This window comes from Cervus elaphus, chromosome 1, assembly GCF_910594005.1.
Source record: "Cervus elaphus chromosome 1, mCerEla1.1, whole genome shotgun sequence".
Classification (NCBI taxonomy): Eukaryota; Metazoa; Chordata; class Mammalia; order Artiodactyla; family Cervidae; genus Cervus; species Cervus elaphus.
The window spans coordinates 20,514,859-20,537,472 of record NC_057815.1 but is presented as its reverse complement, the minus strand read 5'-3'; the positions used below and the strand labels follow the sequence as shown (position 1 = coordinate 20,537,472).

Sequence of the window (22,614 nt, the reverse complement as noted above, 5' to 3'; positions counted from 1 at the left end):
ATAAAGTTTTAACTGTTGAAAAGACTTTTATCCTTCTCTTAAGAGATGGAGGTAGTGCCAGGCTTTGTGTGAAACAGGTATATTTGGACTTAGTTTTTGACAAGGTTTGAGGAAGCTTGTTTGTCAAGATATTGATCATCAAGTGCTCTTGTCTGATTTTATTTAGGATCAGGAATGGAGCAGAAACTTTGATCCCAAACTTCAAAACCTTTTGAGTGAACTAGAAGCTGGTTTGGGCATAGTTCTACGAAGATCAGATACTAACTTATCAAAACTGAAATTTAAGGAAGATGACACACGAGGTATTTAGCCATAATTTTATCAAAGAAAGTCAAAACCATTGCCTTATTAGTACATAGTAAATTAATATATTTTTCAAATATTTCTTTGCACCTTTGGATCCTCTCTGAGCTTGAACTGATTTTAAATGTATAGATTTACATATGGATTTGGAGAAGGGGGAAGTGTAATCTTTTTTAAGGTGCAGTTTATGGAAATAATATAGTTGATTCTCATTGTTTTCAGTAGTTCTGTTTTATTAAGTCGCTGTGAGCACTGAATTAGCAGATACTGAAACATTGTGCCTAGGACCCTGTGAGCCTCTGGGTGTAACATTTTTCACCAGCTATTCAACATATAACCTTATGTTAGGTGTGTTTTTTTAGACACATTATTTGATATACATTGTTGATGAATTATCATTGAGCTCATGGGCAACAGCCCTGTAACTCATGCCTGTGTGAAGCTTATCTAACAGAAGTATGTTCTCTCTAAGGCACATCAGTGTTCTAGTGCTAGGAACAGGAGACAGCACTTCTTAACTGTGTTGGGGTCAATTTAAATAGCAAAATCACCAACAAAAAGCACAAAGTGTGAAACTGTGATGCTACTTAGACTACGAAAAAGACATTTATTACAGTAGGAGATAGAAAAAAGACAAGCAGTGTTGCTTTGTTCAACCTTAGCTGGGAACATATGTGTTGGGCAACTAAAATTTCTCACAGCTCTGTGTGTCTGCAAATGACCATGAGTGCTCTGAGAGTATTGACTTTGGATATGTATAAATGTTAATGAGTAGGTGACTTCATAAATCCAGAATCTGTGAGTAATGAGGATTGATACTAATTGTATATTTGCAAAGATAAGCCAGTGACTGTTATTTTAAAATGTATTTTTTTCTGAAGCTGATTACAATTTTGTGGCCATAGATAAATTATTTCCTAAGAACAATTAAGATGAAATTCATGACATACAGAAATCATTGGTTTAAAATAGTAGATTAAAAAAAAATAGTAGATCTAGTTTTATAGTTTGCTTGAATAGTAAAATAAATCCTTTCTAAATCTTTTCTGAATCTCATACAACCAGAAAGATTAGTGAATTTTTTTCCAGCATGTGATTAAGCAACTAGAGATTGTCCATTTCATTAGAAAACTTAAATGCAAATTTGAAAGAAAACTGTTTTAATTTGCTTATTTTTTTCTTCCAGTTTTATTGAGATATGATTGACATACAACAGTGTATAAGTTTAAGGTGTATAGTATAACGATTTGACTTAAATACTTCAAACAATGATTATCACATAAGTTTAGTGAATATCCATCACCTCATATGGATACAAAATTAAAGGAATAGGAAAAAATCTTTTTCTTGTGATGAGAACTCTTAGGATTTACTTGCTATCTTAACTCTTTCATGTATAACATATCAGTGCTAATTAATATTTATCATGTTGTATCTTCCTTGGTGGCTCATTGGTGTAGAATCTGCCTGCCAGTGCAGGAGACATGGGTTCTATCCCTGGTCTGGGAACATATCTTAGAGAATGGAATAGCAACCCACTTCCATATTCTTGCCAGGAGAACCTCATGGACAGAGGAGCCTGAGGACTATAGTCCATGGGTTTGCAAACAGTCAGGCATGACTAAGTGACTGAACAAAACAAAACAACATTGCATCCCTACTTATTTATCTTTTGAAAGTTGTACCTTTTAACCACCTTCATTCAATTCACTGTGATGATCACTATGATGAGTCTGGTTATAATATGTCACCATGGAAAGATAGTGCATATTTCTTAACTATATTCCCTACAGGATACATTTGATACCAGTGACTCATTTGTTTTGTAACTGACGGTTACAAAGCTTGGGTTTCTCCAGGAACTTGTAGTTGAATCCAGGCGTGGCGGGGGGGCACTGGTAAGCACATGGTGGCCCTGTAGATTGTGCCTCACTCTGGCATGAGCTGGCGGCGCCAACTCTTCATAACTCTGCTTTTCTTTTAATGTTCATTTGTTTTGTTTCTTAGATTCCACACATAAGTGAGATTATTCAGTATTTGTCTTTCACTGCCTGCCTGACTTAGCATAATGCCATCTAGGCATAGACATGTTATCACAAATGGCAAGATTTTGTTCTCTTTTATGACTAAGTAATATTCCATTGTATATATGTACTACATCTTCTTTTTCTGTTTATCTGTTTATGGGGATGTAGGTTGCTTCTGTATCTTGGCTATTGTAAATAATGCTGCAGTGAACAAAGGAGAACATATATCTTTTTTAGTTAGTGTTTTTGTTTTTTTCATATAAATGCCCAGAAGTGTAATTGCTGGATCATATGGTAGTTCTAGTTTTAATTTTTTGAACAATATCCATGCTGTTTTCCATAATGGCTGCTCTACTTTCCCTTCCATTTTTCATGTGCCTGTTGGCCATCTGTTTCTTTTCTTTGGAAAAATGTTTATTCAGATCCTCTGCCTATTTAAAAAAATTTTTAATAACAAAGCAATGTTATTTTTTTGATATAGAATTATATGAATTCTTTGTATATTATGAATATTAATCCCTCTTCCCCACCTTACTGGGCTTCCCTGGTGGCTCAGATTATAAAGAATCTGCCTGCAATGTAGGATACCTGGGTTCAGTCTCTGGGTCAGGAAGATCCCTTGGAGAAGGGAATGGCTACCCACTCCAGTATTCTTGCCTGGAGAATTCCATGGAGGAGCCTGCCAGGCTACAGTCCATGGTGTTGCCAAGAGTTGGGCACGACTGAGCGACTAACACTTTCACTTTTCACTTTCAGCCCCTTATCAGAAACATCATTTGCAAATATCTTCTCCCATTCTGTAGGTGGCCTTTCCATTTTGTTGATAGTTTCCTTTGCTGTATAAAAGCTTTTTAGTTTTATGTAGTTCTATATGTTTATTTTTGCTTCTGTTTCCAGTGCCTGAGAAGACAGATCCAAGCAAATAGTACTAAGAACAGTGACAAAGAATGTACTCTCTCTGTTTTCTTCTAGAAGTTATGGTTTCAGGTCTTATATATTTAAGTCTTTAATGCATTTTGAGCTTGTATTTGTATATGATGGTGGAGAAAAGTCCAGTTAATTCTTTTGCATGTAGCTGCAGTTTTTCCAACATCTTTTATCAAAGAGACTATCTTTTCCTCATTGTATACTCTTTCCTCTTTTGTCATCTATTAATTGTCATAAGTGTGAGTTCGTTGCTGGGGTTGCTGTTTTTTTCCATTGGTCTATGTATCTGTGTTTGTGTCAGTATCATACTGTTTTTGATGATTGCAGCTTTGCAGTATCATTTGAAATCAGGGAGCATGATAACTACAGCTTTGTTCTTCTTTCTCAAGATTGTTTTGGTTATTTGGGGTCTTGTATTTCTAGACAATCTTTAGGATCTCTTTTTCTAGTTCTGTGAAAAATGCCTTTGGTATTTTGATAGAGATTGAATTGAATCTGTAGATTGCCTTGGATAATATGCACATTATAGCAATACTAATTCTTCTAATCGATGAACATGGTATATCTTTCTGTTTCTGTTCAATTTTTTAATCAGTGTCTTATGCTATTCTGCATATAGGCTTTTAAGGTAGGTTTATTCCTAGGTATTTTGTTTTTTTTTTGGTGTGATTATAAATGAGATTGTTTTCTTAATTTTTCCTTCTGGTAGTTAGTGTATAGGAATACAATGGATTTCTGTGTTAATTTTGTATCTTACAGTTTTACCAGATTCATTGATGAAATCTACTCTTTTTTTGTGGCATTGTGAAGATTTCCTATGTATAGTATCATCTGCAAACAGTGACAGTTGTGCTTCTTCCTTTCCAATTTGGATTCCTTTTATTTCTTTTTCTTGTCTGATTGCTGTAGCTAGGACTTCCAATATTATGTTGAATAAAAGTGGATAAGAGTGGCTATCCTTGTCTTGTTTCTGGTATTTGAGGAGATGCTTTCAGCTTTTCACCTTTGAGTATGATGTTAGCTGTGGGCTTATCACATATGTCCTTGATTATGTTCCCTCTATACCCCACTTTGTTGTTGAGAGTTTTACATCATAAGTGGATGCTTACTTTTGTCAAAAGTTTTTCTGTATTTATTGAGGTGAGCTTGTGATTTTTATTCTTCAGTTTGTTAATGTGGTATCACATTGATTGGTTTTTGGATATTGAATCATCCACATCTCTAGGATAAATCCTACTTGACTGGTGTATGGTCCTTTTAATGTATTGTTGAGTTTGGTATGCTCATGTTTTGTTGAGGAATTTTGCACCTATATTTATTGTGATACTGACCTTTAATTTTCCTTTTTTTGTGATTCTTTGTCTGGTTTTGATTTTGGGGAGATGCTGGCCCTGGAAAATGAGTATGGAAGGATGCCTTCCTCTGTAGTTTTTTGAGATAATTTGAGAATGATAGGTGTTAACTTTTCTCTGCTTATTTGGTAGATTTCACCAAACTCATGTGATGTGTGAAGCCGTGTAGTCCTGGGCTGCAGTACTTGGGAGCTGTTTTTTTACTGATTCAGTTTCATTATTAGTAGTTTTTCTCATATTTTTCTATTTCTTCCTGATTCAGTCTTGGGAAACTATACATTTCTAGGAATTTGTTCTTTTCTTCTATGTTGTCCATTTTATTGGTGTATAATTGTTCTTAATAATATCTGGTGACTCTTTGAATTTTTGTGGTGTTAGTTCCTTTTACATTTCTGATTTTATTGATTTTGGCCCTCTTTCCTTTTTTCTTGATGAGTGTGGCAAAGTTTATCAATGATGTTTATTTTTTTAAAGAACCAGCTCTTAGTTTCATTGATCTTTCTAATCCTTTTTAGTTCCTGTTTCATTTATTTCTGCTCTGATCTTTATGACTTCTTTCCTTCTGCTAACTTTTGGTTTTATTTATTCTTTTTTTCTAGTTACTTTAGGTATAAAGTTAGGTTGTTTGAGATTTTTCTTGTTGTGTGGAATAGGCTGTATCATTATAAACTTCCCTCTTAGAACTGCTTTTGCTGCATTATGTAGATTTTAGATTGTTGTGTTTTTATTTTCATTTTTCTTCAGGTATTTTTAAAAATTTTCTTCTATGATCCATTGTTTGTAGCATGTTGTTTAGCCTCTACTTGTTCGTGATTTTTTTTGCAATTTTTTTCCTGCTAGTTGATTACTTGTCTCAGAGCATTGTAGTTAGAAAAGATGCTTGATCTGATTTCAAGTTTTAAAATTTGCTGAGTCTTGTTTCTGTGGCCTAGCATGGGATTTGTCCCAGAGAATTTACCATATATATTTGAAATAAATGTATATTTTGCTGCTTGTGGGTATAATGCCCTAAATATATATATCTATAAGTTTATTTGGTCTAATGTGTTGTTTAAGGCCATTGTTTCCTTATTCATTTTCTGTCTGAATAATATGTCCATTGATGTAAGTGCGAGGTTAAAGTTCCCTACTATGAATTTATTATTGTCAGGTTTTCTCTTTATGTCTATTAATATTTGCTTTATGTATTAGATGTTCCCATGTTGGTTGGATATATACTTACATTGTGTTATATCTTCTTGGATTGGTCACTAATCATTATGTAATGTCCTTCTTTATCATTTGTGTCAGTCTTTATTTTTTTCATTTGACATAAGTACTGCTTTCTTGATTTCTATTTTCTTTGAATACCTTTCCCCATCCCCTTTCAGTCTCAGTGTGACTTTAGATCCAAAGCAAGTTTCCAGGAGGCAACATATGTATGGGTTTGTTTTTATATCCATTCAGGCATTTTAAAGTACTTATTGATAAGTGTGTACTGATTGCCATTTTGTTAATTGCTTAGGGGTTGTTTTGTTGTTCGTTTTTGTTCATAGAAATTGTAAAATTCATTTTCTGAACTTCGTGAATAATACAGAAATGTGCAAAATCAGCAAATGAAACCAGTTACTTTCTGGCTTTTCATTTTTAATTGTTTCCTTCTTTTTCCTAGTTTTATTGAGATAATTGACATGTAGCATTATGTAAGTTTCGGGTATACAATACAATAATTTGACTTGCATGCGGCATGAAATGGTTGTCACAGTAAGTTTAGTGAACATCCATTGTGTCATAGATATAAAGTTAAACAAAAAGTTTCCCTTGTGATAAGAAACCTTAGGATATGTTCTCCTTAGAACTTTCATGTATAACATAAAGCAGCGCTATTTCCATTTATAATGTTGTACATTATATCTTCAATACTTATTTAATTTTATAGCTAGTAGTTTGTACCTTTTGAGCATCTGCATCCACTTCCCCCTCTCCTCATTCCCCACCTCTGGTAACCAACAGTCTATAATCTTTTTTTCTGTTAGTTTATTTGTTTGTGAGATTTTGAAGTTATAATTGACTTATAATAATATATTAGTTCCTGGTACACAAAATATAGTATTTCATTATTTCTTTACATTTCAAAATGATGACCATGATAATAGTTGATATTTCTTATTTTTCCATTTCACTTTTCAGGTATTCTTACACCAAGTGATGAGTTCCAGTTTTGGATAGAACAAGCTCATCGTGGAAGTAAACAGATTACCAAAGAAAGAGCCAGTTATTTTAAAGAATTATTTGAAACAATTGCAAGAGTACGTGATTCATACATAGTTATATATCAGGTTTTGATAGAAATACTGTAGCATTCAATTTTTATTAGCTTTGTCTCTGTTTTAAAATCATTATTTGATGGCTCTGGACAAAATATATTCTTCAGATGTAGCAGAGTTTACTTAAGATATGTATTTAAAATGAGTACAACTTAGAAGTCCAAACTTCTGATAAAGTTAAATTCTAATAATTAGAAAATATTTTTCTCAAAAATATAATTACTTTTATGCAGGTAGATAGGAAAAAATGAGAAGCCCAATATTAAGAGGTTTGTCTATGTGGAGGTAATATGTTCTTTGGCAAAATTGTTCACTTTTTTCAAATTAGCAGTTTGGAGGACTCTGAAATATAAAAAGTCTTAGTTTGATATGTTATTAGATTGATTATTCCTTAATATATCTATGGAGAGGTTAAATAAGTGATGATTTTATTTTTTTACAAAAATCTATTCTTTTCAAAATAAATATTTAGTAATTTTTTAATTCTAAGTATTATTTCATTATTGTCATTTGAATGAAGTGTTTGAAGTAGTTTAAAACTATTTTTGTGGTAGTGATGAAATTTTATAATAATATGCCATGTACTAGATTTGTACTATCGGTAACATTGTGCAACCCAGGAAATGAATGAATAAGGATAAATGAAGTGAAAAAGGTAGTGTATGTATAGTGCTAAATAAACACTCTATTGGATAAATAAAAGAAATGAATCCAAATTTAGAGGAAATTAGGCCAAGGGTAAAAATAAATTTATAGGGTTTATGCAATTCTTATTTTTTCTTCTGGCTTTTATGAAATTTATGTTTGTGAAGGATCAGATAGGGTATTTGCATAAAGAAGTTATACAGCATCTGATAGAAGAAGAGGAGAAAATAATGGCAGATATTAGAATTGTAGCATTTGAAAAACTGGCAGCATTTTGTTTATATTGCCCCAGGTGCAAATACGATTATGTTTAAAAATGAATGCATTTCGGTTTTAGGAATTTTATAACTTGGATGGTCTGTCCTTATTGGAAGTGGTTGACTTGGTGGAGACAACTCGGGATGTTGTAGATGATGTCTGGAGACAAACAGAGCATGATCATTATCCTGAATCACGAATGTTACATCTCTTAGATATTATAGGTACCAGTAAAGAAATACACTTTTAAAATTTTGGGAGCTTGCCTTATTTTATTTTCTATTTTTTCCTTTAAGTCCTTCTCTGAAATGCTCCTTAATAGAGTAATTGTTGCTGAAAGTAACTCTTAGAGCAAATTATATAGGATTATTTAAGTAGTTATTTGTACATAGTTGGTTAATTTAAATCATAGTGTCAAATTCTTTGATAATCAAATTAACATAGATTTTTTTATGTATGTAAAAAATGCATGTATATTAGTTTAGACTTTATTTTTAACCAACTGAAATGTTTAATGTATATTGGATTATCTGTCAATGAAAAAATATACTTTTTGACTTAGAATATACCTTTCTCATTATTATCCTAAGGACCTATTAGACAAGTGCATAAAGGTGTTCGTAAAAGGACATTTATTATGCCATTGTTTGTAAAATGAAAGTAGAAATATAGCAGTTGAGAACTGATTATGTAATGTCATATCCATACTGTGGGACTGAGGCCTTTACAAAATTCTATGTATGTTTCTAGCTTCAGAGATATACATGATATAATGAAAGATGCAAATATATAAATACATGTGTGCATGTGTGTTTTTAAAAAATATTATTAACAGTGCTTGTCTAAAGGTGTGGATGTGGTATTTCATAGATTGTTGACTTGCTAATTTATATATCATTTTAATTTAATAAAAAGCATGTATTCCATAGTTATTTGCTAAAAAGACATGTTCATTAAAAAGTTTGTTTTGCACCTTATTAGGTGGTTCATTTGGAAGATTTGTTCAGAAGAAGTTGGGAACTTTGAACCTCTGGGAAGATCCTTATTACCTTGTGAAGGAAAATATGAAAGCTGGTATTTCAGTTTGTGAACAGTGGGTGACTGCCTGTAGTCATCTGACAGGTCAGGTGTGGCAGCGCTATGTTCCTCACCCATGGAAAAATGAAAAATATTTTCCTGAAACACTTGACAAACTTGGCAAACGCCTTGAAGAGGTATCTTCATTTGGATCTTTGTTTTAAGTGTGAAGTAGGTTCTCACTTGTTTGAGAATGCATTTTATAATCATTAAGAACTACACATCTGATAGAAATTATTTAAACTTTTGGGAGAGAATAAGAGCTCATGTTCATGTGAGATGATTTATGCAGTTGTGTGGTGCAATATCAGATGCCCAGTGGGCACTAAGGCTGGTTTCCACTTCCTTTTCTTTTTCTTTGTTGTGTGGCTATTCAGTTTTTAAGTCGTGAACTTCTATTTTGTTGTTCTTTGTTATAAAAAAAGATAACCCACTTGTCTATGTATGGAAGCTCTCCGACTTTCTCTTGGCTATTGAAATTATTTGCAAGCAGAGACAATATTTTAGGGAGTATTCAGTGGTAATATTTTAAATAGCTGCTTAATTTATGTAAATTAGAGTTTCAGTATAGAGCTTACATATTTAACTTGAAGAGACAGGCGAAGATTGCAGAGCTGACTTTTTCCCTTTGTGCTTAAGGGAATCATTGTTCTTTGGGGATTTTTTTGTTGTCGTCGTTGTTTTGGTAGTTTATTTTGTTTTTTCTGCCTGTGCTGTGTGGCTTGGAGGATCTTAGTGGACCAGGGAGTCAAACTCAGGTCCAGGCAGTCAAAGTGCTGAATCCTGACCCCTGGACTGGCAGGGAATTCCTGCTGCTGCTGCTTTTAGCCTCTTAAGAGAAACTGCATGCATACATAGAGGTAACATGGCATAATGAAGGTCAGTTTCAACAGCTACTGGCGTTGTTCAGTTCTTGTTCCATCTTTGTCCTCCCTGCCTTCCATTTTTTTTTTTTTTTTTGCTGAAGTATTTTTAAAGCCAATCCACAAAATCTTGTACTTTTACTCTTAAAAGGTAATCCTAATATCAATATCACACCCAACAGAATGATAATAATTTCTTAATATCATTATTTATGTAATCAGTATACAGGTTCACTGATTGTCTCAGAAATATTTTTAGTTGCTAAATGTTAGTTTACTTGAACCAGGTTGCTTCCTAGGCAGTAGCATACGGTTCTCATAAATTAAAGGAGGCAAGTAGGGTCTGGTTTAACTGCTTTTCATGAGTTAAGTTTGATCTGTGGGTTCATGTATGATTAATCTGATTTAATCTGTTAAAATGCTGTTCACCAACTTTTTCTTAATGATTAATTGTGAGAAGTTGGAAGATGGTGGTGTTTTAATTCTGTTCTTTCTGCATTTATTAGTGATGATGGAAGAACTTTTTATCAGTTTTTTAGGTACCTGAAAAATAGTTTGTATAGGAATGGCAATATAGACAATTACTTTTTTCTTTTTATCACTTTTTAGAACAATGCATAGTAAGTTAGTATCATAGTAAGTTTCATAGGCAATCAATAATTTTTTAAATAATATCATTATGAACCTATGATTTTTTATAAGTTTCAACCTGTTGTATTTATTATTGTAGTTACTATTACTATACTCAAATTGTCCCACTTGTGCAAAGAATACCCCTTTAAGTTGTGTCTGTGTCATTTTGATATGAATCCAGTGTTTCGTTGGTAACTTTTTTACATTCAAACCTCTCAAAATGTACCAACCCATCTTCTACATTTTCTGTTTTGAATGTGGAATTAGTCATTTCTCCAAAGGTCCTAGTTCTTGTTAGAGGAAAATAGTGTTTAGTGACAACAGTCTGGTTGATGAAGTAGTAAACATTTAACTTTCAATGCTTTTAGGATTTCTCAGTAGACAGCATTGTTAAATCAGTATTTTTGCTTTTATCAAGAAAAAAATCGTGAAATTTGTGCTGATATTTTCAACACAAATGAAAGATTATACCGTTTTTACTTAGCCTTTTAATTACCTTCTGATGGTTGGTAGAATATTTAAATACAAAATGAAATGTTTTCCAACTGTTTGTAAGTTATATATAATGGAGTTGTTAGCATATTGTTTCATTATTAGAAGAGCAAATTTAATACAGACTAATGAAAATCAGAAGGTTTGCTATAGTAAGGAGGAGAGACTAAAACTTTACTTAAAATAAGTATTAAAATCAGTTTAAAAATATTTAGATTTTATATGTATTCAGTAGATTTGAGCACACTGATTGATAGTGCAGTGTGTCTTTGAGCATCGCTTTGAGTATTGATGAGTAGTAATTATCAAGTTTATAGGCTCAGTTTTATTTTTCATTTCAAGAAACTGAGGTTAAAGAAATTCTTGCCCAATAACTTTAGATTTTGAATTATTTGTGTTGATTTATTGATATGAGTAAATTTCTTGTTTTAATATTTTATGTTTTAGGTCTTGGCTGTTAGAACAATTCATGAGAAACTTCTCTATTTTTCACCTGCCAGTGATGAGAAAATTATATGCCTGGCTCGAGTATTTGAACCTTTTGCTGGCCTGAATCCTGTGCAATATAATCCATATACTGAGGTTGAGTATATATATGTGTTTGTCTGCATAATTTCCTGTTTGTGTTGTTCTTTTTAAAGGCAAATTTTGAAAATAATAAAGTCTAACTGTATTGTTTAGCCTTTATGGAAAGCTGCAGTGTCTCAGTATGAAAAAATTATTGCACCTGTGGAACAAAAAATAGCAGGAAAATTGAAAAACTATATTTCAGAAATCCAGGATAGTCCACAACAGGTAAAATATTGAAATATTTAATTTTTAATATTTCTCTTAAGCTATTTGAGGAGATATGCATGTTTTTACCTAGTTGATTCATTTAGGATGAACATATACTTATTTTGTTTTGTATTAGCTTCTTCAAGCATTTCTGAAATATGAAGAGCTGGTGAAGCGTCCAACCATAAGCAAAGAATTGATGCTAGAAAGAGAAACTTTATTGGCAAGACTTATGGACTCAGTTAAAGGTAAAAGTTTATTAGAGATTATAGTGTTTGCTTGAAAATTATTTTTGTAGATTACTTTTCTTTTGTTGTAAGATAACAAAAGATATTTTTGTTTAAGATATTTTTATGACATCTGTATGTTGAAGATTAATTTATTGTTTCTGTAATAGATGACAGGCTTTTAGAATTAGCTGGCTGTTTCCTTTCTCTCACTTGATACATGGTGAGGTCCCTGAGGATGACCAACTATTACTGTTTTTCTATACACAATATTTGGCATAGTGTTTGGTACATAGAAGGCATTTTGGAAACTTTGCTGAATGTGTGTAATCATTTATATGATTTAAATGTTTATAGATTTTCGATTAGATTTTGAAAATCGATGCCGTGGGATTCCTGGTGATGCATCCGGACCACTTGCTGGCAAAAACCTTTCTGAAGTTGTCAATAACATAGTTTGGGTTCGCCAGCTGGAACTGAAGGTATTCATTTAAATAAAAGTTGAAGGACACGAATTGTGAAATATGCTAAATTAATGTAAAGGCAATCTAGAACTATAGTGAAAACATTAAGAAAACATTTCCATCTAATTTCATGTGATAATTAGAATTGTAAAAAACTGAAAAATATGAAAAATCTATAATTTTCAAAGGATTTTTAAATTATTTGAAGTGTATTTTTACAGGATCCTGGTAGGTGCAAAGTATATATCTATATCTGTAAGTATGTTTATATAAATAAATTATCCTAGGTTGAAAGGAAGTTAAAGGAAAATTGCTGCCACTACCTTAAGCAGCACCATAAATACCATAAGGCATTGCTTAAGGTGGTGGCAGCAATTTATAGATTTAAAGGACTATTATTTTAATATTATCAAAGTTGATCTAAGAATCTTATATGCTTACTAATTAGTGTGTGGTACAATATCTTGCTTTCAACTCATGTAATAAATATTTGTTGGTTATATGATTAAGAGCAAGCAAATTATTATTATTAGTAGCAATATTATAAAGGCTAGCAAATTTGAGAATTCTACTTATTCAAGTTTATATTTTGATTTTTTTTTTCTCTAATACTTTGCTTAATTTTGTCAGTCAGCTTTCCAAAATGCTCCATTGTTCTTTGCGTAGTTGTAGAGGAAAGGAGGCATTCTTTAATTGGCATCCAAATTGGCCTAATTATTGTTTGAACTCTTAACCAGAGCATTCAGTAAAGGGTTTAAAGTTCAACGTAACGTATTTGGGACTATTGTTGAGTTCTTGGAGTCTCCTCTAAATTTCCTTTCTCGAGCCCTTCAAGTTACGCCTTGTATGTGCTATCCTCTGTGTTTTGCTATTCTGAGGTGGTGTAATTCAGAAGCACAGCAGCAGTTGATATTCTTAAATTCACTGGAAAATCTTCTATTTTACTGTTTGTGGATAAATGGGAAAATAGTTTCTGTATCACAGATCAGAGAAGGGTGCTGATTTTAAGCTAACTTTTTTGGAATTTAAATAATAAATATTCTTGTAATTTGGCTTTTTAAGGTGGATGATACTATCAAGATTGCAGAAGCTCTTTTATCTGACTTGTCAGGGTTTCGATCTTTCCATCGAAGTGCTGAAGATCTCTTAGACCAGTTTAAACTATATGAACAAGAACAATTTGATGATTGGTCCAGGGATATTCAGTCTGGTTTATCTGATTCCAAATCTGGTTTGTGGTAAGTATACTACATGGTGAAATCTACATAAGAATCTTTTTTCTTACATTATTCATTCAGTGACAGGATTGTTTTATGTTTGGTTAGTTTTTGATGATCAACTTTTAAGTCATTGAAGTTGGGAACTTTGACCCCCTTTCCTTTGCTTCTAACATCTGTTCCCCAGAACAGCAGATTCTTAATTTGGAATTAGGCTTTCATGCTCTGTGGTTTTTTTGTTACTGGTATATGAATGTTTTCCTACCTTTTTACATTAATATTATATATCCCCCATACAGACATTGTAAATGAAAATTTCATTTTTTTAAGCTCCTTGAGATGAAGAATGTTTCTTTTTGGTGTCTAATATAGTAAGGGTTTGTAAATATTTATTAAGCTATATCGAATGTAATTTAATTGGTTAACCTTATTATTCTAATGGGTATCTAAAATGGATGGCCTAAAAAAACCATTGTTTCTTTGTTCAGGTCAACTTTCCCTAGTGTGTTATTGTCCGTATTTTTTAAAACTTGCCAGGTTTTCATTTTTAGAAACTTGGTACTTTTTAAAAGTAACTTTGGCATAATATGAAATTCTGTTTCTTTTGCCTATACTGCTGCAACAAATAATTAGGCCAAAGTGGTAGCTTCCTAAACTGAATGAATGATTTTTTTTTCTTTTATCTTGCATTTTGGCTTTGGAAGAAGAATTAAAGAACTAAAGATGCTAAAGCATAATGATTATAACTTTATGCCATTTAATTCTTTCCTTTTCTACCCTGAACCTAAAATATGAGAGGTAGTTCTACCTTGCCCCCTTCACCCAAAGTAAAGAGTTCTTTGGTCAGTTGGTTTTGGAGAATTAGCACGTTTATCACTGCAGCTCTGGTGGAGACCCACCGTGTAAGATAATGTATCAAAAGGGCTGAGATCTGCAGTAAAAGCCCGGTTTAACTTTGTTCAGCCTTTTTCTTTCCTATTTGGTGATGAAACCCCCGACTCTCACTTTTTTTTGTTTTTGTTTTGTTTTTTGGTAAGCCCATCATTGTTACATAGAAATAAGTGTGTTTTGGAACATATTTCAGTATATGTTGGAATGTAGAAACTAACTTTGAATATTAGTTTCAAATAAAGGCAAAAATTGCCACTGTTATAATTTTCTGAGAGGCTTTATGTTCTTGTAGGACAGTGTTTGTGTGTGTGTACTCAGTTACTCAATCATGTCCAACTCTTTGTGACCCCATGGACTGCAGCCCACCAGGCTCCTCTGTCCATGGAGTTCTCCAGGCAAGAATACTGGAGTAGGGTTGCCATTTCCTTCTTCACGGGATCCTCCCAACCCAGGGATTGAACCTGCATCTCTTGTGTCTCCTGCATTGTCACGTGGATTCTTTATAACTGCACCACCTGGGAAATTTGGACAATTGGGCTAAATTATTATTTTAAGCCATTTAAAAATATCTGCTTTTTATTATGCTTCGTTTTATGTGTTGTTAAGTAGACTGAATAGATTAGTTCTTTGCTTTTCTGTAGCTTACTTTCTAAGACCTGCAAGTTCTCCTAATTGTGAAAGTGATTTGAAAGAAAGAGTATTATATAAACCTGATCCTGAAAGAAGGATTATAAAAAAGTAGTACTTTAAATTTATCTCAGTGTTTTCACAATCCAGGGAGACTTGAATGTGCCAATGTAAATTTTGCTATTGTGGCTTTAGAAGAACAGAGAAAAGACAGTCTTTACATAGTGAAACAAAGAGTAGAGGAATGAAGTATTTGAATATCTCTATGTTCATTGGAAGGACTGATGTTGAAGCTGAAACTCCAACACTTTGGCCACCTGATGTGAAGAGCTGACTAATTTGAAAAGACCATGATGCTGGGAAAGATTGAGGGCAGGTGGAGAAGGGGACAGCAGAGAAGGAGATGGTTGGATGGCATCACTGACTCAGTGGACATGGGTTTGGGTGGACTCTGGGAGTTGGTGATGGACAGGGAGGCCTGGCGTGCTGTGGTTCATGGGGTCGCAAAGAGTCAGACATGACTGAGCGACTGAACTGAACTGAACTCCTAATATTTTAGTATTCTTTATTATTCATCCTTTAATAAAAGTATTAAAGAATCAGATAGACTGACTAAAAATCTAAAATATATTTTAGAAAATGAATCAAATTATGATGGATTTGATGTCTATTTTGAGCCTTAGCTGAATTTTACGAGATTGATTTTTCTAAGTTCAAAGACTGCTTGGTTGAAATGTTAATATGATGGTATATTTTGGGTATTACAGTTTGTTATCAAGATCTGAATTGTGAAATGTTATGTCAAATACATATAATTTGAAAAATATAATTAAAAACTGTTTTTTACTTGAATTAATTTCCTTTGTTAGGCTTCCCTGGTGGCTCAGTGGTAAAGAACCCACCTGCCAATGCAGGACATGTGGGTTCAATCCCTGGGTGGGGAACATCCCCTGAAGAAGGAAATGGCAACCTCCTTCAGTATTTTTGCCTGGAAAATCTCATGGACAGTGGAGCCTTATGGGCTATATATAGTCTATGGGGTTGCAAAAGTGTTGGGCATGACTTAATGACTGCTGCCGCTGCTAAGTCGCTTCAGTCGTGTCTGACTCTGTGTGACCCCATAGACAGCAGCCCACCAGGCTCCCCCATCCCTGGGATTCTTCAGGCAAGAACACTGGAGTGGGTTGCCATTTCCTTCTCCAGTGCATGAAAGTGAAAACTGAAAGTGAAATCGCTCAGTCGTGTCCGACTCTTCGCGACCCCATGGACTGCAACCCACCAGGCTCCTCTGTCCTTGGGATTTTCCAGGCAAGAGGACTGGAGTGGGGTGCCAGTGCCTTCTCTGGACTTAGTGACTAAAGAGCAACACTTTTATGTTTACAGCAAAGTTGTGAAAACTGTTACGTTTTTAATCAATCAAGAGAGTGAATCGCTTCTCGGCCTTTTGGCTAAGATCAAGTGTAAAAGAGTGAGAACATGAAATTTTGAAATGCAAAAAGTTATTTATTTTGTTTTGTAGTATTGAGGCTAACAGCCGAATCATGGAGTTGGATCCTAGTGATGGATCGTTAAAAGTGCATTATTCAGATCGGTTGGTGATTCTTCTGAGAGAAGTTCGTCAGCTTTCTGCACTTGGCTTTGTTATTCCTGCCAAAATACAGCAAGTTGCAAACGTTGCACAGAAATTCTGCAAGCAAGCAATTATTCTGAAACAAGTATGAAATGATATTTTTGAAAACATGGCTATTCTGAGTTTATTACATTAGAATATTTTAAGGGCTTTGTTTTCTGCTTTTGATTTTATTAGGCTGATAGAATAGCACCATTAAGTCTATGAAGTTATAGTTTGCAAATGACTGCATTACAAACTTTGCTTTGTAATCCTCTATGTGGGAATTTTATTAGCTTGAGGTATTACTGTTACTGCTTTTCATTCTCAAAGCATTTGGAAAAATAGAATATTATTCTCTCTCTTTTTTTCTTTTTTCTTTCATGGTACTATCACGGACCCTAAAGGGCTTTCTAATTAAGAGCCCTCTGCCTGCCTGCTAGGGGCCGATTCTTAGAAAATTATCCAGCTGATGGACAGGTTTCTGTTTTTGTTTATTTCCTCGGCCTTTGTCATCAAATCATTTGCCTGTTTAAAACCAGCTGTTATTTCCTCATTGTCTGTCTCCTTAGCATAGCATCCAAGACCTTTCTTAATCATGCCCTAGCTGACGTTACTGAACGTGGTGGATCCTCACCCCCTCATGTTGCACCCTTGCTTCAGTAATATGAACCATGGCTCTCCTCTGAACCTGTCTCTGTGCACTGATTCCTGTTCCCTCTGGTTGAAGAATTACAAGTAACCCTTTAACTCGCAGCTCAACACTTTATTTGTTGTGTCTTCTTTTAATTGATGGTTCTTTATTTTGTATGCAGTGTGCAAGTCACTCTTGGAACGCTTTCATGTAGTTTTGGAGTTTTACATTCTTTCTCTCACTTGATTAATAGAGAACAGGAGCAGTATCTTTTGTGTATTTTCTCGTTTATTGTTTCATCCAACAAAGACCCATTGAGCACTTGTACTGCCGGGTGCAGCGTGGTGAGTGTGTAAACTGAATGTGTTACTGTCATGCTCAGGTGGAGGGCCTCTCACCTTTGACACTTCTGACATTCTGGACGACTTTTCTTTTTGTGAGGGATGGCCTGTGCATTGTAGGATGTTTAGCAGCGTCTCTGGTCAGTAGCACCTACTTAGTCCTTACAATTGAAAATATCTCCAGACATTGCCAAATGTCCTCTTGGGTGCAGATCATCCAAAGTTGAGAACCACTGGTCTAGTGGGAGAAAGCAAACTAAACATTGAGTTCTCATTAAATATCAGGCTTTCTGGTAAATGCTGTATTTATGTTATTTCGATTTACTCCCTCTCCCAGTTTTACTGATCTAATTGGTGATCAGATTTGTAACATAGGTTTTCTAGTGCTACACTGCTAGTGAGTTATGAAGCTAGAATCTGAGATCAGGTCTCCCTGACTCCAAAGCCCATATTTATTCTATTAAAATTCATGTAGTGATGACATGTGCACAAGTAGGTTGAGTGCTGCATTATAGATGGGCTTTCCTGGTGGCTCAGCTGTAAAGGATCTGTCTGCCAGTGCAGGAGCCATGAGTTTGATTCCTGGGTGGGAAATATCCCCTGGAGTAGCACATGGCAAGCCACTCCCGTATTCTCACCTGGAGAATCCCATGGACAGAGGAGCCTGCTGAGCTGCAGTCCATGGGGTTGCAAAAAGTTGGACTGGACTAGTGACTGAAAAACAGCAACAGTATTACAGATAGATTTCAGAAAGTCCTGTGAAAGAATCGGGGTGGGGATTTTCCATTATTTTCCTGGGTAAGGTAGAGAGGTGCTGCTGGGCTTAGTCACTCAGTCATGTCCGACTCTCTGTGACCCCATGGACTGTAGCCCACCAGGCTCCTCTGTCCGTGGGATTCTCCAGGCAAGAACACTGGAGTGGGTTGCCATTTCCTCCTCCAGGGGATCTTCCCAACCTAGGAATTGAACCGGGGTCTCTTGCATTGCAGGGAGATTTCTTTACCAGCTGAGCTACCAGGGAAGCCCAGGGTAGGGATAGTATCAGATAAATATTTTCAGAGGGATGATGTTTCGTGTGAGTTTGAAAGAGTATACATATGTTTTCTCAAGAGCACAAGATAGAGTGAGTGATCATTTCAGAGAGGAACTCTGTATTCTAAAAGCTGAGAAGCTTGCTGACTTCTCTATCCTAAGTATTTACTGTAACAAAATCTCAGAGGATGTGAATGGTCGTACAGTATTTGTGTTTACTCCTAGAACAACTACAGGAATCTGCTGTGTGTGTCTTTACTCACTTGTTTATTTTTGGTTGCGCTGAGTCCTTGCTGCTGCCTGTGGCCTTTCTGCAGCTGCTGGCAAGCTGGGGCTACTTGTTGTCGAGCATGGGCCCTAGAGCTTGCGGGCTCAGGAGTTGTGGTGCTCGAGCTTAGTTCCTCTGTGGCATGTGGGATCTTCCCAGACCTGGGCTTGAACTCGTGTCCCCTGCATTGGCAGGTGGAGTGTTAACCACGGGGCCACCAGGGAAGTCCCACGCATATACACCTTTACTCGTGAGCACGCATCTAGCTAGAGTGTGGAGTATGAAGTAGGATGTTTTGACAGCAGTCTGGCCAGATTGCTGTAATTTTATGTATTATTTTGCTTCTGTTTTTCTGTCTGGGCTTTTTCCGGAACTACTATTATGATACAGAATAAGTAGAGTGAGTATTCCCCATCAAGTACATTTTTATGCATGTTAGAAGAAAGAAGTGACTTGCTATAAAATTAGTTAAATATTTTTTAAGCACCTGCTCTGTGCCAAGAATTTTGTGACATGCTGGGAATACAAAAATTAAGACGGTGTCTTTAAAGTCCTTAATTAAATTCACTCCACAGTGTCCCCTGGATTATCTTCCATGAACCTGTCCTTTGCCCCGACAGAGGTAACAGTGTCCTCTTTTGTCCACCACTATTCCTTGTAGGTATCTCTATTTTTTTTGATATTCAACAAAAATGTGACACTCATGTGTCCTCTTTAGTCCACCACTGTACCTTGTAGGTATCTCTCTTTTTTTTTTTTTGGATTCATTGATTAATTCAACAAACATGTGACACTATGACTTGTGACGCTATTATGGGAAATAGCAAATGCTTGGGTAATACAGTATAAGGTAGTGATGAGCACATATTTGAAGAAAAAGAAAACATAGTAAGAGGATTGTGACACACCCTGCCATTTTATACAGAATGGTCAGGGGAGACCCTAATGAAAAGGCAGTAAGAGACTGACATGAAATGAGTGATAGAACCTCGCAGATACCTGGAGGAGGACTGTTGCAGGCAGAGGGAACGAATGCCGTGGAGAGCTTCTCAGGGAAGACTCCCTAGAGCTAGAGAAGCAGCACAGAGTCCAGCGTGGCCGCAGTGCAGTTAGGAGGGGATTGTGCAGGACTAGAGGCTGGTGTGTGTATAACATGCCGGGGTGTGATTGTAGATTTGGGTTTCATTCTTAAGTGTGTTGACAAACCATTGGAAGTTTTAAGGTAAGAATTTTAGGATTTTGCATTTTATTCTCAAATATATTGGGGATTCATTTGAAGATTTTGAGTAGGTAAAAGATACGGTTTATGTTTTAAAAAAGGACTGTTTTGGCCACTTTGAATACTTTGGCTAGACCATTGGGCCACAGTTGAAAAGAGAGACCAGTTAGGAAACTGTTGTACTGGTCTTACCAGGAGATGAGGGTGCTTGAAATGGGGTGATACTGACGGACATGGGGAAGGGGTTCAATTCAAAATATGTTCAAAACATATATTTTGAAGGTATAGTCAATAGACTTCTACTCAAATGGGATGTGAGAGAAGAATTAAGGACAACTCAAAGATTTTTTTGGCTTGAGAAATGGATAAATCATTGTGTTATATACTGACAAAGGAATTGGTTTCAAGAATTGCAGGAAGAGTTCATTTTTTTTTAGCACTTTAACATGCTTTATGGTTTCCTCTGATTCCCTATGAGACTGTGAAATTCTTGATTTCAGGGACTAGGTTTTATAGTCTTTGTTTAATCAGCCCCTGGAACATGACTTGGCAAATTAGAGGAACTCAGCACATACTTATACTTGTGGCTTTTGTTCACTAGTACATGCATAAATCCTCTACTGGAGATGAGAAAATGATTTTTTTGTTAAATTTTATAATTAAGGGTTAATATTTTTCAAATAATTAAAAATGAAGAAGAATTGAAAATTAAGTGTGCTATTTATTGTTAATTATTGCTAATTGGAATTTTTGTTTGTAGGTGGCACATTTTTACAATTCTATTGATCAACAGATGATTCAAAGTCAGAGACCAATGATGTTACAATCTGCCTTAGCGTTTGAACAGATAATTAAGGTAAATGGACATTTTATGTTATTTTAATTAGATTTTACATGTAAAGTGTTTCTTATTTGTTGGTTTTTAGTATACCCCTGAGCTTAACATAGCCATTGATGTAAGGCTATATTTTGCTACCCAATGACTTCCTTCCGTTTTAACAAGTAACCTTTTTTTACAACTGTATTTAAACACTTGTAATGTTTCACATATTTTGGTGCTTCTTTTGATCAATTAACTATATATATAAAAAATATTAACTTATATGATGTTACGTTTATTTATTCACTGTAGTGTGAGGTCCTTATATACTAGACTCTTTAGTACTTTTCCATTCTCTCCTGATTTTATAATTTATTTTATTTGCTCTTTACTTATGCTTATTTAAATATCCACGCATATGAAATTAGGACAACCCTCAATAGTTTTTAAACTGTTATTATGTATGTTCACTTTTTGAAATACACATTTTTAGTTTTCACAGACTTGAAATATTTTAAAAAATTAGTAGAAGAGGACTATACCCTTTAATTCTTGTTTTTACAGTGGATAGCTGGTGTTGTGGTTCTTAAGACTACTCCCAGGTTCTGTGATTTATAGGAAGACTCATAGGACTCAGGGTATAGTTGTGCTCACAGCTGATTTATTTATGATTTATTACAGGGAGAGGGTGCAAAGCAAAATCAGCAAAGGGAAAGGTATATGAACTGAAGGCCTGGGGAAGCTGGTGCAGGTTTTCAAGGGTCCTTTCCCTGGGAGTCACCCAGGGCATGCTTAATTCCTCCAGCAACAAGTAACACATATGAGATGTTGCCTTACTAGGAAAGATCATTAGCGACTCATTGCCCAGACTTCTACTGGGGACTGGTCATGTAGGTATCTTCCTCCTTAACATGTGCCAAAACTCCAGAATTCCAGAATACAGTCAAGTGTTAAGCATAAACCAAATTCTTTAGGCACAGTGAACCACTCTTAAAAATTAGAGTGTTAGGAACTCTTGCAAAATCCAACTTCTCAGATGCCAGCTAAGGGCCAATCTTTTAAGCAAACCTTTTAAGGGACAGCAGTCAGACCTGCTAAGTTAGTTATTTTTATCCGCACTAGTACTCAGGCTTAAAATTTACTAGAAGTTACATAATTCATATTGTGCCTGTTATTATAATTTTTTTCTATTTCCAGAGTTCAATATGAGTTTATGATGGAAAATTTCAAAAATGTAGGTGAACAAAAACAAAAAATGTTTTAGTATTGTACTACCAAGACTTGGCCATTCTTAAATAGTCTGGTGTCTATACCGTTTTAAACATTTTTCCTGTGCATATTTGCAAGTGTACTTTTTGAAAATAGGATATTACTTTGTTATTTTTAACCTTTTCATCTCATAGATAATGTTTTAAATCCAAGTGTTTAGAACTCTTTCTTCTCTAATAAATATATTCAAAATTATATCTGTTGATATGTCTAAAGACAAACCTTATTTTGAGGATTTGAGTCATGAGAAGTAAACAATTATATATTTTTGGTCAGTTGCTAAGTTGCGTCTGACTCTTTGTGACTCCTTGGACTGCAGTATGACAAGAACTCTTT

The 22,614-nt window shown here is 34.7% G+C and overlaps 1 protein-coding gene across 3 annotated transcripts in view; it reads left to right on the top strand.

Moving 5' to 3' along the window:
- The window catches only part of DYNC2H1 (dynein cytoplasmic 2 heavy chain 1), a 395,598-nt gene that overhangs the window by 6,017 nt on the left and 366,967 nt on the right, over window positions 1-22,614 (top strand). For all 3 annotated transcript variants that reach the window (XM_043892886.1, XM_043892813.1, XM_043892970.1), the window contains exons 3-13: window positions 167-302; window positions 6,779-6,897; window positions 7,898-8,042; window positions 8,800-9,032; window positions 11,331-11,465; window positions 11,565-11,678; window positions 11,797-11,908; window positions 12,245-12,369; window positions 13,414-13,589; window positions 16,606-16,801; window positions 20,950-21,045. In XM_043892886.1, the coding sequence (XP_043748821.1) occupies window positions 167-302; window positions 6,779-6,897; window positions 7,898-8,042; window positions 8,800-9,032; window positions 11,331-11,465; window positions 11,565-11,678; window positions 11,797-11,908; window positions 12,245-12,369; window positions 13,414-13,589; window positions 16,606-16,801; window positions 20,950-21,045 (1,587 nt within the window). The remainder of the gene's footprint in view (window positions 1-166; window positions 303-6,778; window positions 6,898-7,897; window positions 8,043-8,799; window positions 9,033-11,330; window positions 11,466-11,564; window positions 11,679-11,796; window positions 11,909-12,244; window positions 12,370-13,413; window positions 13,590-16,605; window positions 16,802-20,949; window positions 21,046-22,614) is intronic.